This window comes from Sturnira hondurensis, unplaced genomic scaffold (genome assembly GCF_014824575.4).
Source record: "Sturnira hondurensis isolate 20B ecotype Veracruz unplaced genomic scaffold, ASM1482457v3 Scaffold0004136, whole genome shotgun sequence".
Taxonomy (NCBI): Eukaryota; Metazoa; Chordata; class Mammalia; order Chiroptera; family Phyllostomidae; genus Sturnira; species Sturnira hondurensis.
The window spans coordinates 6,300,554-6,316,732 of NW_028076767.1; the positions used below are offsets into that span (position 1 = coordinate 6,300,554).

The 16,179-nt window shown below is 40.8% G+C and overlaps 1 protein-coding gene across 6 annotated transcripts in view; it reads right to left on the bottom strand.

The window, feature by feature from the left end:
* The window catches only part of SPATS2L (spermatogenesis associated serine rich 2 like), a 164,498-nt gene that overhangs the window by 23,698 nt on the left and 124,621 nt on the right, over positions 1–16,179 (bottom strand). For 5 of the 6 annotated variants that reach the window (XM_037043680.1, XM_037043677.1, XM_037043679.1 and 2 more), the window contains 2 exons: positions 11,635–11,841; positions 10,142–10,277 (listed from right to left, as the gene is read on the bottom strand). In XM_037043680.1, the coding sequence (XP_036899575.1) occupies positions 10,142–10,277; positions 11,635–11,841 (343 nt within the window). The remainder of the gene's footprint in view (positions 1–10,141; positions 10,278–11,634; positions 11,842–16,179) is intronic. The other variant, XM_037043678.1, reaches the window with a different exon arrangement.

Consider the following 16,179-nt stretch of genomic DNA (forward strand, 5'->3'; position numbering starts at 1 on the left):
AAAAATCATTTTTCCGTCCCTACATCTCAATTTTTCCCCCTCTCCTATACCCATATGCTGCTTACTGGTGTCACCACTCACCCAGTTCCCACGGCGACTTGTCCTTCACTTTCCCATGTGATTAAGTCCCCTGAAATGTGTCTCATACCTGACCCCACCTCCACTGTTGCTGATTTAACTCCAGGCTCATTATCAAGTATTTGGCTGTTTTTTTTCTTTTTAATTGAGATTCCTGAATCTGTCACCTTCTATTCTGTTCATTTTTACATTCAGGTTTTATAACAACTTGCACCCAAAATAAATCATTCTTTTTTCTGAGTGCAGCAGTGGTGACAAAGTGATCTTTCCAAATATGTCTTGGATTCCACAGTGAGACTTGGCAAATATACAAAACCCAACAGGCACACCACCAGCATGTTCACTGGGGTTGGGACACAACCCAATGAAAAGGTGCCTAGTGATCAGCACTGTCAGGGAGATAATGCAGCTGGTGCCTCTAAGCATGAACTTCTCATACAAAACCCTACGAAAGCCCTTTGCTGCCTGTGAATATGACAACTGCACTCGGCTTGCCAGTCAGGCTGGGCCTGTTTTAATTCTAGTTGTTTTACCAGAGGTATTATAATCTGCAAAAGTTAACACCTAGTAGTCTGTACATTTTATACTGGAATCCTACAGTGATTTAAATAATAGTTAATGAATATTTTATCACACTGAGGTACATTTGGGGAATGAGACATATGTAGATTTATCACAAGGACAAGCTCCCAACACTTATAAAATCCTGGAGTTCTTCAGTAAAGACATAGTTAATTGAAAAAACAAACACAGGAATTCCCTTTCCTCCTTAGAGTTTTTAATATGACATCAGAGTTGCAAAATCCTGTGAATTCTATAAACTCCACAACACCACATGTTCAACAGAAAAATCTATATTCCTTATATACCTCCATTTAGAATTTTAAGTATGATATTGCTTAATAAAATAATTTATCTTTGCTAGTTATTTCTTAGTTTTATTTTTTCCTCATAGATATCACTAGTCAAGGAAAGTCACTTAAATGTATTCAGTTTCCATAGCTACAAAAATTATGTCATTTACTACCATCCCCTTAAAAAACAAAAAGCTAAAACTACAGCTATGGAAAAGAAAGCAAACTTCTATCTGTAGGTGGTAATTGTCTTTCAGCACAAAGATACCATTTAAGGTACGGGGTTAACAGGCGGTTGATCTGCCCTCCTCCACGCACAGCCCTGCCGTGGTTTTTGCTGTACGCATCGCACAGCCTGTTCGTCTGCTCCCAGTAGACTTGCATTTTTTCTTTTTTTTTTTAGAAAAGAGATAATCTTTTATCCCTCAGTAATTTTAGCAATGTTCTTCAAGTGTGGTCCTCTGACCATTTACGCCGGTACCCACTGTGCTTACTGACTGCAGATTCCTGCCCCCCACCCCAGAATTGGGGTCTCTGGCAACGGGGGCCCTGATGCTCCCTGTACATTCTGAAATTTGAGAAGCACCAGACTGTCACACATTCGTCCATCTGCTAGATGGATGGATGAGGGAAGGAAGGAGAAGAGAAGGTAGAGAGAAGGCAGGGGAAGACACGCAAGGGGAAGGAGGGCTCATCTGGTGGCAGCTGCGGTCATTGAATATCGGGGTCCTTTTGCCTTACTTCTCTCTTCATTGAGCAGTGAATAGCAAAAAGCTGCGATGACATATTTCCAACTCTTTCTCATCGCTGGGACCCATGGCGTGCTGAATGAACAGAGAGGTGGACAGGATGAGGTCTTCCTCGTGTCTTGGTATAGAGGGAAAGAAATGTACTAAATGCTTATCTGGAGGAGAAGAGAACCGACCCAGATCGAACTTCTATCATGGGGCAGGCCTGAGTTTTTGTAGAACAACCTAAGAAACCCATATCTCATACTCGAATCTTCACAAACCCGCTAGGAAGTGACGGTGACACCCGTTTTGCAGCTGAGTAGAAGAGCCTCAACCATCTCCAGAGCTGGAATATGTGGAGATGAGATCTAAACCTTACTGTTTAACTCTACACCCCGTGCCTCCATTGACGTGGTTAATAAACCTTGAAAATGTGCGTTTTATTAGAATATGGCCTAATAAGAACCAGAAGTTTACAGTCACTGAAAAGATAATGTAACGCACATATAAGGAACTTCCTTAGAGTAACTTCAGGTGCTTTCTAATGTCTTTCGTGTGCTTTGTTGCTGTCCTAGCTACAAACTGCCCGAAATGACACCTGCGTCTACTCTGCACCCCTCTTATAAAACATAAACTCCAAGATCCATTCAGAACTTGTGAAATTATAATGCATTTTATGTTTATACTAATATATAAGAATAAACTTGTCTTATTTTTCAGTGAAAATGGATTATACCTTAAATTTAAAAAATGCAAATGATACGTACTCTGGGATTGTAAAGATAGGACAATTTTGCTTAATTCCTCTTTATGTTTATATTCTCTGATGAAACTAACAATTCTTATTCAGGAGCATGTTCAGAAAAGATTCAGATTCAAGCTGAAATTAAAATCAACTTCTTGCTCTCCGTCTTTGATGGTGGGCATATTATTCTGCAAAGAAGGCTGCGATGAATGGAGAGCCAACTTCCCATGCTAAGTGTGCAACTGACATAATGTACAGAGGTAATCACACATGTGGCTCAGAAAGGCCCTTACTACAAGGTGCTATTTATGCAGGTTTCCCAAGGAATATAGCAAAACTGAAAAGGCTAGTTCTGTATTTTTCGTGTATTTATCAACCTGCTCTTCCTTCAGGTCAACTGATTCACTCAGTCCTTGCAGCGGCCCTGGGGAAACATCTAACACAGAGGAAAACCTTGGGGAGAGAAGAAAATAGAAAAAGAGAAGCTTTTACCTCCAAAGAGCGAGCTACGCCTATTTAGAATGACACATTCACAAACGAGGCACGATCTGAAACACACTGTACCGTGGGGACTTGATTTAGCCACAAAGTCACGGGAACCTTGAGTTTTTCCATGGTATATGGTATTTACCCTTTTCACAATTTCAGAATGAACCCTGGAGGTTATTTCTGTTTATTGGACTGGGGCAGAGTAAGGAAATGGAGTTATTTTGGGCCATTTGTCAGCTAGGACGGCAACAAAAAACCACACATAGGGCTCTCTCGAGGCTTGTAAATTTATTAGTCTCTCCTATTTTGTCTCCTGATATCCTTTGCAGGTGTATGTTCATTTCTGTGCATTCTTTTAATATGCTGGCATAACTGCGAACATTGCAGAGGGGGGGAGAAGGAACAGGTTTGTTTAACTTCCGTTGTACAGTGCTTTGTACAAATCACAAGCAGGTGTACACTTAGGAAAATCACTTGATGAGAAAGAAGGTCTTATTTGTACAGGTTTTGACCAATGGAAAGATTATATTCATTCCCAGGGCAGAAGGACATAGAGACCTTTTATTAAATTTACTTAAAAAACACAATGCAAACTCTTGATTTTATCTTCATTACATGCTTGGTCTAAGGAGCTGGCAAAGTCTGGCAATTGTTTAACACATTGCTAATATTTGAACAGGGAACTGGAGGCTTTGTAAAATTATCCCGCAACAGTGGTAGGTGGCTAAAAAGGTTCCCAGTACCAGCTCTTCTGCTGGCAACCCCATGACCAAGATCCCTTGCTGAGTGGTGCAGAGAAAAGCATCATTTTATTACTGGACAACACACGACCTCAGACACTCTCGATGCTTGTGGGGATACCAGGGAAGCTCACTATCTCAGCCAGATGGTTTTAAAATGGAGTCTCTATTCATTATCCACCCTTATGTCAACATTCTCCGAGTTTGCCTGTTGTCACAGCCCCTTTTCAGTGACACAGACCTGGTTCCAGGACCTGTTTCAACTAGTATTTATCTTTCCTCCATTCATCTATCAAAGTATATACGGTGCTACAAATCCAATGACTCCCCTAATTAAGAAAGGCAATTAAATTGTTAACAAGAATTTGTTCAATCACTACTGATGCATAAGATATGCAGAAAGACCTGTCTTCATTCAATTTACAGAGCACAGGGGCTGGCGCACCGGAGGATGCCACTGTCCCTGGCATTAGGGTGGTGGGGCACATGCCGTGGGCACCCGGAACACCAAGAACACTGCCGCCTGGCTGAAGCCAAAGAGGAACAATAATCCCCGAGATGGGAATACTGTATTTATCTTTACATGCTTTGGATCTTCACCCTAATCCCGGTCCCGACGGCGCTGTCTGGTTTTATTGCAAAATGAGAAAAAGACTCAGGTAGAGACAGAATGGCTAATGAAATAGTGACTGCCTATCATTAGCTACAAGCGTCAGTTCTTAAATTTCCATTTTTCTCCTAAGGACTGAGTTGAATTCTATAATGAAAAATAGACCAAAAAAAAAAAAGCACAACCCTCAATTTTCTCTACACTTCAATACAATTGTTTTTCTGGTCGTAAGAAGACAAAAATGTAATTTGACCTTTAAAATGTGTAGCTAGAAGGTTTACATTTCAGGCAGATGGAAAAAAAGTTCTCCTACTCCACTGATTTGAAATGACAAGACAGTATGGTTATGGTCTTTGGATATGTAAATGATTGGAGAGAAAATTTCCTGTCTCATGTCTGCTGCTCAGAGGGCAGCTGGTGGGGGGTGGGGTGTGGCTGAGAGGGGAATCTTGTCCTTCAGCTGCAGCAGAAAGTGCAGAGCCACTGGGTCCGAGTGGATGGTGAAGGGAGACATGCAGGCCTTTTCTCACGTTCCACGTTCAGGCTTTCTCAGCATTACTGACGGGACAGATACTCCTCTGAGGTGTGGGTAGGGTGCGGGGGAGGACTGTGCTGTGCATTCTAGAATATTAAGTCGCATGCCTCAACATTATATACTAGATGCCAATTGTGACAACCACCAATATTTCCAGACATTCTGTCTCTCGCAGGAGCAAATTCATCCTGTTGAGAGCATTGCCGTAGCCTAAGACATATTCTTCCCTTTGCAGGACTCTCAACCAGGGAGTTTCAGCCATGCATGCACAAAAAAAATCACCTGGGGTTCTTTAAAAAAAAATCTCTGTGTCCACTTTAGACCAGTGACATCAGCAACTCTGGAGGTGGCACCTCAGTAAAGGATGACCACATAGCCCTGAGAGTGTTAAATTATAGTGTATACACATACACTTTGGTATGGAAATGAGTAAATATTAATTCATAGGCATCATCTTTCAGTCACTGTTAGTCACCAAGAGAAAAAATGAAAACCCTACAGAGCACAGAAATAACAGGCTTTAAGCATTGTATGGAGAGCCAGATATTCATCAAGAAGTTTGGGGAACGTGGGGGGAAAAGGCCTTATTTGGATTCAAACTGAAGTAGTTTCAAGGCTCCGAGAGGTTGCTTTAACTTTGGCACCTGTGGACCAGTGAACTGGGAATGTGGGCCAGGCTGTTGTGGAGCTTGTTCTGAAGGCCGCAGCTGCAGTGGCAGCTTCCTCTTGGGGAGGCCTTCTCAAGCACACAGCTCAGAAAAAGGACACAATGTCAAAAATGTCACAGTGATGACACCTGATCCGTGTGCGGGTGGACCTACCAACCACCGGGGGCCCAAGTGCAATTTTGCTTGGCTGCCATTGGGGTTTCTGTGGCGGATGGGAGGCCCCTTGGGTAGTGGGACTTGGGGAAGGCCGGAAGAAGACAGACTTATCTCAAAATAGCTTTTTCTGCATTCTGAAAGCTTCATTTTTAGAGTTATTCTTTTGGTTGGTGGAGAGTCTCAACAGATTTGGTTAACATTTGTTAACATGCAAATGTGTCACTTTGGGAGGGACCACACATGGTCAAGAAAAGGAAGTTATCAGTTACACAAAAAAGGGTCTTCATGGTTAAAAAGGAAAGGGAAGGGAATTGGGGACCCAATGAAAGATCCTCTCTTGTGGTGTCACAGTGAGGAGCCCCTGGCCCCCAGGGAGCAACAGGAGGTTCAAACTGTCTTCGCTTTGAGGGAAGGGGAAGGTGGGCAAGGGCTTAGGGCCAGGGGAGCTGGGACTCCTGACCTACTTCCCAATTCTCCTTGAGCCAGATCTGGCACCGCTTCAGGAAAAAATAAACATGAGGTATAGGAACGTTTCTGGCCCCTTTACACAGAAGAGATGCTTTGATTTCCCTCTCCTATTTGAACCCAAAGCAGCCTAAACATATGTATGGTCCCCTCTGGCCCCCATTCTCTGTGATCCCATTACCCCACCCCAGCACACACTCTATTGGCTCATTACCATCCTCCATGTTCTTTAGGAGTGCTTTTAATTAGATACCAAACTGCCAATAGCACCTTAACAATCTTTACAGCTCCATTTTGGAATCCTTTCTCCCCTGGCACATGGAAGAACTATCAAGTATTACTCTCCTTTCTCAATGTTTTTTGAATTCAATGTTTTTTGAATTCAATGTTTTATTGTTCATTTTAAGCCTTCACCACCAACTTGGAAATGCCCAAACACATATTTGTGATGAGAAGCTAGACTAGTTTGCACACAAAGCAATTAAATCTGGCAGCTATAATTCCAAAGAGTGAATGTTTTCCAGTTGCAGTTGGGGCCAATCGTATAGAAAAGAAACCAGCTGCTTCACGTTAGTTCCTGATGGGGCTTTTCACACAGATGCTAATGTTGCAAAAATTTATTTTCGGTTCGAATGTATTGTGAGAGCACTCTGCCATCTTTGTTCTCCTCTCAGATTCCCAGTGCTTTCTGGGAAAATAACAATGACCCATGCAATGGTCATGCAGCCCTAAGTAACTGTGCAGGTTAAATGCTGACTTTGATATTATAATTTAGCAACTTAATGGTTTTCTTTGCTGACTATACTGAGTGAAGCATTGTTCACAACTAGACTGGGAAGGATATGCATTTGGTTCTTTTTACTCAGTTGTGTGCTCACTGGGTGCTGAGCACATGCAGACAAGGGCCTCCTCCCAGCCTCACAAAATCATCATTCCCATGAGTTTCAGCAGTATTTTGGGAGAGATTCAGTCAGGCAGGATTCACCTCCTGAAGCTGGCCCTTTGGTAATGAGATGAATGTTTAGAATTTCTTACCCGAGAGTTTCTATGCATTTCTAAATTAGACACACACCTGTTGAAAGCTTTAGTGAGAGAACTGGGTGGCCCGAAGGAGGGAAAGCGAGAAATTGGAAGTGCAATGTCACTTGTGCACCAATGAGTCTCCATATGGCTCAGAAAAAGCACCTTCCTGGACTCTCCAGAGGACTTGTCCTATACCCTCCAGCTCTGGATACGTCTTACAATGTGCTCCTCAGGTTTCAATTGTATTGCATCGATGGAGCTGCATTCAAAATTCTCTTGCAGGCCTGTTGTTCGTGATTTCACCGCCAATAGAAAAGCTTAATTTTCAAAAAACATTTAAGCTACCTTATTCAGTTCTGTAACCTGCTATTTTTCAGAAGCACCAAATCCCTAAAATTCATCCCTCAGAAAATGAAAAGGAGGCTTAATTCAAGTATATTGGGAACAGGGTCAATGTCTTACCATTTGTAGTTGATTAAGTACTTTGGTTTGGTTTTTAAGTTAACATTTATGTTATTATTTTAGGACCCTTTTAATTAAGGGTTAGATAAGAAAACGACACACAGAAAATGGCTGATCTAAATCCTTTCTTCTCCAGTCTGGATGAGGAGTGCTGTTTTGTCAGGTAGGTGACTTGCAGACAGGAGCACTGCTTGGCGGAGCGCATTCAGAAGGGAGCCTTCCCACCAGTAAAAAACAATGTGAGTGCTAAGGAGAGAAAAGATATACAACTTCCCTGGGTGCTGACTTTCCTGGCCCCACGCTTTTAGCTCTTGAGGAGTGAAACAGTCAAAGAATTTGTTATAAATCTCGGAATGTCCCGTGACCCATGTGATGTTCATTTTACTAAGGAAATAAAATGAAGGAAAAGAAAAGGACACACAGCAGCTGGAGGAGAGAGGTAATTTGAGGTCATTGCTACACTTTGTCAATTAGTGTGTGAGTCACTCAGATGGAAGGTATAATAGAAACCTCGGAGGAAGAGTTTATTCTAAAAAGCTACACAAAAGGAGAAGACAGAGGGGTCTTCTCCAAGCAGCTCACTAAAGCCTCCAGACAGAGTCTGGCCAACTACAACCCCCACGAGCCAAATCTGGCCTGCTGCCTTTTTCCATTATCTCTAGCTGCTTTTGTGCCACAACAGCAGAGCTGAGCTGTTGGAGAGACCTTATAGCCCATAAAGTTTACAATATTTACTAGCTCTCCTTTTACACATAAAGTTTGCTGACTTTGGCTCTACAGAACAGGCCTGGAGGTTGAGTGTATTACATGTATATTACGATAACTTAAGGAGAGATTGGAAAAGTCATGTGGCTATGAAATTTAAAAGCCAATAAATATATGAGTAACTTTTTTATTTGTACAGTATCTTTACCTTCTCTAACAGTTTCAAAGCATACTCTTAGAGTTTGCTTTGAACAATTAGTTAGCTTGTAATCTGATCAAACAGAGAAGAGGTCCGTGATGGGCCAGATGCCATGACTAGGGGAATGGTAATTGATCCCTCCCTGAGTGATAACTGAAGGGCATGGATTTCTTTTAAGGGCGTCTTATATACCCACAGAATCTTGTATTATACATAGCAGAGGGTTTAAAGTTCCAGAATTTTAGATTACATTAGTATTAAATGTAATCCTTAGTTTTACAACTGAACAATTAACTAATAAGCATATATATATCAGTGTTCAAAAAAGGGCTTGGAGTAGGAAAATACACAGAGGCTATGACCATATTCTAGAATCAGAGGCCAGTGAGATATGGGGAACGTGCTGTGTGACCCTGGGCACTGTGGATGCGTTTCCTTTGTCCTGTAGTTTTCCTTTTAGCTCCCTGATTTTTCTCTGGGAACCAGAGCTCATCAGTTCTCAGTTCATGGGGTTCAGGTGGGGCTTACCCTCCACTAACTCTGCGGTACGCAGAGGACTCCACCTGGCTAGTGGGAAGACTGTCCCTCTAGCTAGAGTGACTGGCTTAGGGACAGATACATGACCCAACCCAGCCAATGGGAATTGGCCCTTGGACTTTTGTTAGAACTGTTGGAAACCAGGCCGTCTCTCAGATGACAGGAGCTAAGGATTATGGAAGCGTGGAGCTGCCTGGGGGTTTGCCGCTGCAAAGAGAGATCGTGCCTAAGAATGAAGCCAAGAATAAGCAGAACCAGGAGACTGCAGGAGACACTGAGAGAGGAAAAGAGAGAAAGCATGAGGGAAAAAAAGTGGGGGGAAAAAGAAATTGAATCCTGGTAACATAATTTTGGCTTAGAACCAAATTTGCCTAAAGGAATCTTCTGGTGTTTTCACGTATATCAGCCAATAAATCCTCTTCTGTCTTTGACTAGTGGACCTTAGGTTTCTGTCACTGAAACCCAACTGAAAGAGTTTTGACTGATACACAGAACATTTTTCTGCTGATAAAACTTCACCTTTACTAACAGGTGTTTCCTTCCGATTGTGGACGTGAGCCAGGGTGCAGGGCTCAAAGAAACATCTTCCATCAAAATCAGCGCAGGGCTGGGCAGGAGTAAAACCACACCAGTGCACCTTTTCTTAATTCCAGTCCCCCAAATCCCCAAAATAGGGGAGGGTGCTATCACTAAGCTTATGTAAGATGTTTCTGAGTTTGGTTAAGGGAGTTTTTCTTTTATAATGACAAGGTAGGAAAATATTTTTTCTTAGTAGCATACATGACATTGGCTGGGAAAAGATTTTTTCTTAGTAGCATGCATGACATTGGCCTTCTAGGGATTTGTCAAAAACATCATTTGTTGAGGTTTTGTTCTTTGCTGTGCTCTACATCATTTGTACGCTTTCGGGCCAACTTCAAATGCCAATGATTTATGTGTAGCAAGTTTCTTTTTATTCAAACATGTTCTCTTCTTTTTTATTCCCAAGATTTGTGCCTCTGCCTGCAGGCTTAAAAAAAACCCTGCTGAAGGGCTGTTCTGTGATGTTCATATATTAAATAAACAACTTTTTCCATAGGATGCTTTTACTTACAGAAACGGCTCGAATGCCGTCAATTTATAGTTTCCAGGTTGAATCACTCACCAGTTGTGCAGTTCTGCAAAGGCGGCTTTGATCTTCTTCACCGAACTGTCCACTTCTTCCTTGATCATGACACGGTATCTAGTCAGAGACACAGTGCAGCGCTGCAGATCCTTCACTGATTTCTCAATGTTTGGGCCTAAAATTAAGGTCAAGGAAAAAAATGTGTGTTTTAAAAAAATCTGACCACTTTATATTTGTGAGCTGAACAGGAACAACAAAATCCAGCCAACTTACACCCCTCCCCAATAAAAAGAGAGATTTGTTTTTGTTTTTCAATGAAAAAGAATGTTTCCTCAAGAGGATGTTTACAGCCCAGTGTTTTAAAAATCCAGAGTGGGTGGTTTGCATGGCCCCTGGGACCACTGTGACTTTGGCAGTGGGTTCTCTGGCTGGGCCCTTCCGGGCACACGTGTCTCCTCTGCTGTTTGGAAAACAGGCTCTGATCATATGTTCTATCGCCAACTGCAGTATCTTAGAATGTGGTATGTCTAAAGACCATGTGTGCTACTGGCTGTCAGTGTAAACACCACTCTGCGTGGGTAAAAGCCAGCAGGGCTTTGGAAGAGGGAAATGACTGAGAGACTAGGAGAGGTACAAATGAGCTAGAGGGGACGGAGCCTCGGTGCCAGGTACGCTGGCTCTGGCCCCGGCAGCCCCGAGCCAGGCCTGTGATTACGGCAGCACTTCAAGCAGCTCCGTGGGTGCCAATCTCCCCTGATTTCCTGAAACTGTCACCAGGGTTTACAGATAGTGCAAAGCAAACCGGCAAACTGTATTTATTCCAACAAGGGCATGATTCTTAGAAGAAAGAAATCTCCCCCAAGAAAAGTGAGAACGTGTATCAAACCGGAGCCAAGGAAATCAGATGTAACTCAGGCTGAATGAGAAGAATATTATTTAATCTTCTGGAAATCAGAAAGGAAGTGACTTAAACCCTTTCATTTTTAATACCAGTTATGTTCAAGTATATCAAAGCTTGAAAAATAATGAAAAGACGGTGTGCCAAATATAAACCCTCTTTCCGTGTCATGTTGTCTGAAAGTTCTAACACGGAACTGAATTCATGTCAGAAAGATTGTATCTGAAGACATTCCAGCCCTCAGACTCATGTTTGTTCTGTTCAAGTTCAGAACTTGTATATCAGGGAAACATTCAGCATTCACATTTCAAAAAGGGCTCCTGCGTTAACATTTGTTTTAGAAAACATTAGGGTAGAAAGTATTTGTGGTGCAAATTTATCCATGACTACAAAGAGAAGAATGGTCTCAGAGAGGCAGCGAAAGGGGATAGGGTTCCATTTAAACACTCAAGACCTTTGATTAACATGGGAGAAATCACATCTGCCTTTCAATCTCTGTGGGTCAAGGAAGGAAACGGAATTTCCTGCGTAACTCTCTTCAACTCACAGCATCTTTCGGAAAGTTCTGTCATTCTGACACTTTTCTCTGTATGCAAAATACGTTGAATCATTTGTGCAAAAGAAATCACTTTACCTCTTTTCTTTGCCAACTCATCTGGCTTTATTTCCAGATGAGCTGCAGGGGCATTGGAATTAACAGGAGATGTTTTTGCCTTAGGCTTGCTTGGGTTACAAGGCTGCTCAGCCGACCACTGTAGGCCCTCTGACCTCTCTGGTGTCCCGTGTATAGGTTTGGGGTTGCCATCTAAGGGTAGTTTCTGTTGCAGTGGTCTGTTGCCTTCTGTAAGAAAACACCAAATAATGACTGTGAAGTGATAAACTAACAACACGAATGACAGTGTGATGGAGGATGGCAAGATTTTCTTTTGTTTACATGTGGGCGAGTATGCCTTTCATCGCAACAGTCAAGAAACTGTTTTAAAAGAATCCTCAGCAGGTTAGAGGATGCACTAGAAACAGAAAGAGCCAAAACGTGGGTGCTTGGGCTCTGGTCATTACTTACAGGGTGACCCTGGGCAAGCCACTGAGCATCTCTGAGTCTCAGTTTTCTCGCCCTGAAGTTATCAGGAAGAGGCGTCCATGAGATACTTAGGAGAATCAGGTGTTTTTTTTTCACATTTGAAAAAGGCACAGATGTCTGTAAGTGTGATTTCACATTGAGGCCATAAAAATGTAGCCGTCCTATCTCCAAGTGTTCCATTAATGTCTTGTGGTATTTTATTTTGAATTAATGAAGGCAGGAGAGTGATTGGAGATCGGGCAAGAATGAAATGACAACAGGTACCATAATCATTTCATCGGATTTATGGAGGGATTAAATCAGAGAACAACATCATAATATCTCAACTATATTTAAAATCTAGGGAGTCAGATTCTCTCTGGAGCTCTAATAGATGTTGCAATAAATTAGCAGCACGTTGCTCTAGGCATCTTTTAAATGTAGGTTCCCATTTAGTTATTATTGCTGGAGTGAATTAAAAGGCACCTTAGTGGCTGGAAAAGGAAATGTATCACCCTTAACATCTTACTTATTACCAGAGAGAGCTTTTGGTGAGAAAAAAGGGGGAGCCAGTATGGTTTTGAGGGCCTGGTTCTTGGAGAAAGCTGGGTGTAGTAGAAAAAGTGCAGGTTTGGGTTCGGGAGACCCATGTTCTGATCTTCCCTAGGTACTGATGACCCTGTAGGAATGACTTCACCTTTCTGGCTGACTGTGGTGCTCAAAGAGAGCACAGCATCATTTCAATGAAAGTCAGCCCTTTTTGAGACACTCACCTCACTTCTCTCTATTCCCACCGTGCCTTGTAAAAACCTAGTGGGCTATGTTTTAACACGATACTTACATGTCTGCCCCTGCCTGTACCTTGGAGAGACTAGGACTTCCTTGAAGGCAAATATTAAAATATGTTTCATTTTGAAGGCCCCAGTACTTGTGTCTGGCTCAAAAGCTAGCTGTAGAATTGTGATTGAATTAAATAAAGTACACTTAGGTTTCATAGAGAAAAAAAGAAACAAAGAACGGTTTTCCTTGACACCATCACAAACAATACAGAGACTGTATTCAGAGAGTGCAAAAGAATCTGGGTCCGTCTACGGCCATACCACCCTGAACGTGCCCGACCTCGTCTGATCTCGGAAGCTAAGCAGGGTTGGGCCTGGTTAGTACTTGGATGGAAGAATCTGGGTCCTAGTTGATTTGATTGTAGACATTAGCTCACTTATGAGAAGTGTAAGTTTGAATCCATCATTCATAACCTACAATCAGGAAAGCACAGCATATGTTTTATGGGCTCAATGATAAGCACTCTTTAAATGTACTTAAAGGGAAATTATGGTACACCAGGAAATGTCCAACAAAGGCAGTGAACATAGTAATTAAATACAGAAAACAGCATTTCCTCCAGTAATAAAACATTTAATAGAACCCCCAGAAGATTAGAACATATACTAGGAATAGAAAGAACCTTGTACTTAGACTCACGAGACCTGGGTAGGTGCTTGGACTCTGGTCATTACTTACAGGGTGACCCTGGGCAAGCCACTTAACATCTCTGAGCCTTAGTTTCCTCACCCAGAAAGGTTCTTAGGAAGCTTTGATTATACTAAAGTGGAAGTTCACTGTAGACCGTGGTGGTCAAACTTCAGTTTGCATGACAATCTCAGAGGTTCCGATTCATCACAGTGGGCCCAGGATTCTACCCACCAGGTCATTCTGTTGGGTGAGGATGGGTGGCACTGCCCACCTGGAAAAATTCTACTGTGTAAGATGAATAACTAAGTTTCTGATAAGTCTATAAATGTTTTGTTAAAACAGTGATTAAGTACAGGTTGGTTGCAACTCACTCCCTCTCTAAATCATAGTGAAGGTTCAGCCTTGATGATATATTATAAATTGAGAAACTAAAATAAAGTGCATTGTGAATGATGTAGTAAATTAGTCTTATTCTTAAAAATGAGGGGATTTATACGATAACCTGGTGGAATTAATGACCTAAGGAAAAGAATTATTCTGTGGAATGCAAAAGAATTTTACTGAAGATAAGTATGCAAATGAGCATAGGCTCATTAACCTAGGGTTGAAAATATTTTTGTTTGTGTATCAGAAAACTGATATGTGGGCTATTGGCTCATTTCATCATTCATCCAACTCTGAAGCTCTTTCAGATGAAAGTTGGTAGGGGGTTATTCAGCTATAATAGAATTAGGTTCATTAGAATAATGGGAGTTTTCCCCTGGCTATAATTTTCCTCTAACATTACAGGCCAGTATTCCCAACAACTCTCTGCCTTTCTGGACTCCACTTGTAAATGTCCATAGACTGTAGCTGACTTAGCGTTGATTCATAGCACTGTCTAATAAGGTACCCACTAGCCACCTGTGACTGCTGAACACATGAAACGTGGCTTGTCTCAATTGAGATGTGATGTAAATGTAAACTACACACTAAAATTTACAGACTCAGTACAAAAAATCTTTGATAATTTAAAAATATTGATCATATGTTGAAGTGATATTATTTTCAGTATATTAAGTTAGATAAAATATATTGCCCAATTTAATATACCCATTTCTTTTTACTTTTTAAATGTAGCTACTAGTGTTTCTGTTTTGTTGTAGATGTCTTAAAATTTTCTACATAGGCTATAATGAAAATGAAGTTTGACTTCATCCTTTCCAATGTTGCCTGATTGGATGATTAGGAATGTGAGTACAATGCAGTATGAGCATCCTGGCATCGATCTTGACCTTAGAGAAACTGCATTCCATATTTTATTATTAAGTATGATATTAGCTGTAGATATTTCACGATTATCAGGAAGTTCTCTTACATTTCTAATTTGCTAGAAGTTTTTATTTTGTCAAGTGATTTTATTTTGCTTCATCTTGAGATAATCATATTGTTGTTCTCCTTTATTTTGCTAATATAGTAAGTCACATTGATTAGTTTTTTAAATGTCAAACCAATGTTGTATTTTTGAGGAAGAGTGTATTTGGCCATGGTATTATATATATAATATATATATATATAGTATTTATATACATTATAAATAAGATATCATATATATTACTATGAAGACCAAGTATGCTCTTTATATCATATATATCTTACTTTGAAAATATCTTGTTGGGAATTTTGCTTCTTTATTCATGATCAATATTATTTTGTAATTTTTCTTGTAATGACTTAGTCAGGTTTTGATAAGATTATGCTGGTCTCATTCTTCTTGTTTCTTTCTATTTAAAAAATCTTTTCCCCTCTGTTCTTCAGTTTAGGTTTGCAAGCTGGCACTCAATCTACTGAGCCACATCAGTCAGGGTTATGTTCTTCAGTTTGGATAATTTCTCTTGACCTGTCCTCAGGTTCACTGGTCCTTTCTTCTTCATTGTCCAAATTGCTGTGAAGTACATCTGATGACTTCTTAAAAAATTTTTTTAGACACTGTACTTTTTAATTCTAGAGTTTCCATTTTATTATTTTTATCTTTCCTGAAATTTTCCTTCTCCTTACTCTTTATATTCATCTTTTTTCTGTAAATTTTAGACACATATTTACAATTCTTGTCTGCTGACTCAAATATCTGGGTGATCTATAAGTTTGCTTCTAATGACTTATTTTTCTCTTAATTATAGTCACATTTTCTTGCCTTTTTAATGCTTTTCTTGTAATTTTTAAATTTGGGTACTGAAGATTGTGGATGACACTTTCAGAAATGTTAGATTTTTGTTATTTTCCTTCAAATAGTTTTTGTTCTAGTAGGTCATTAAGATACTAGATCATGCTCCACTTTTTTCCTCTGCTTTTTCTTTGTCTTGAAGGTAAATATTAGGTATCTTATAGAACAAGCTGGAGTAGAAGAGATAGTATGCATATTTTAAGACTGTTTCTTAAAATAACTTGAATTAATTCCCCTGTTTTATACCTCTTTTCTTTCTTTTCTTTTTTTTAGAGGGAGGGGAAGGGAGGGAGAAAAAGAGGGAGAGAAACACTGATGTGAGAGAGAAAGAGATCAGTTGCCTTTCATATGCCCCCCAGCTGGGACTGAACCTGCACCCAGACATATGTCCTGCCTGGGAATTGAACCTGCAGCATTCCAGTTTGTGGGATGATACTTAAGTGAGC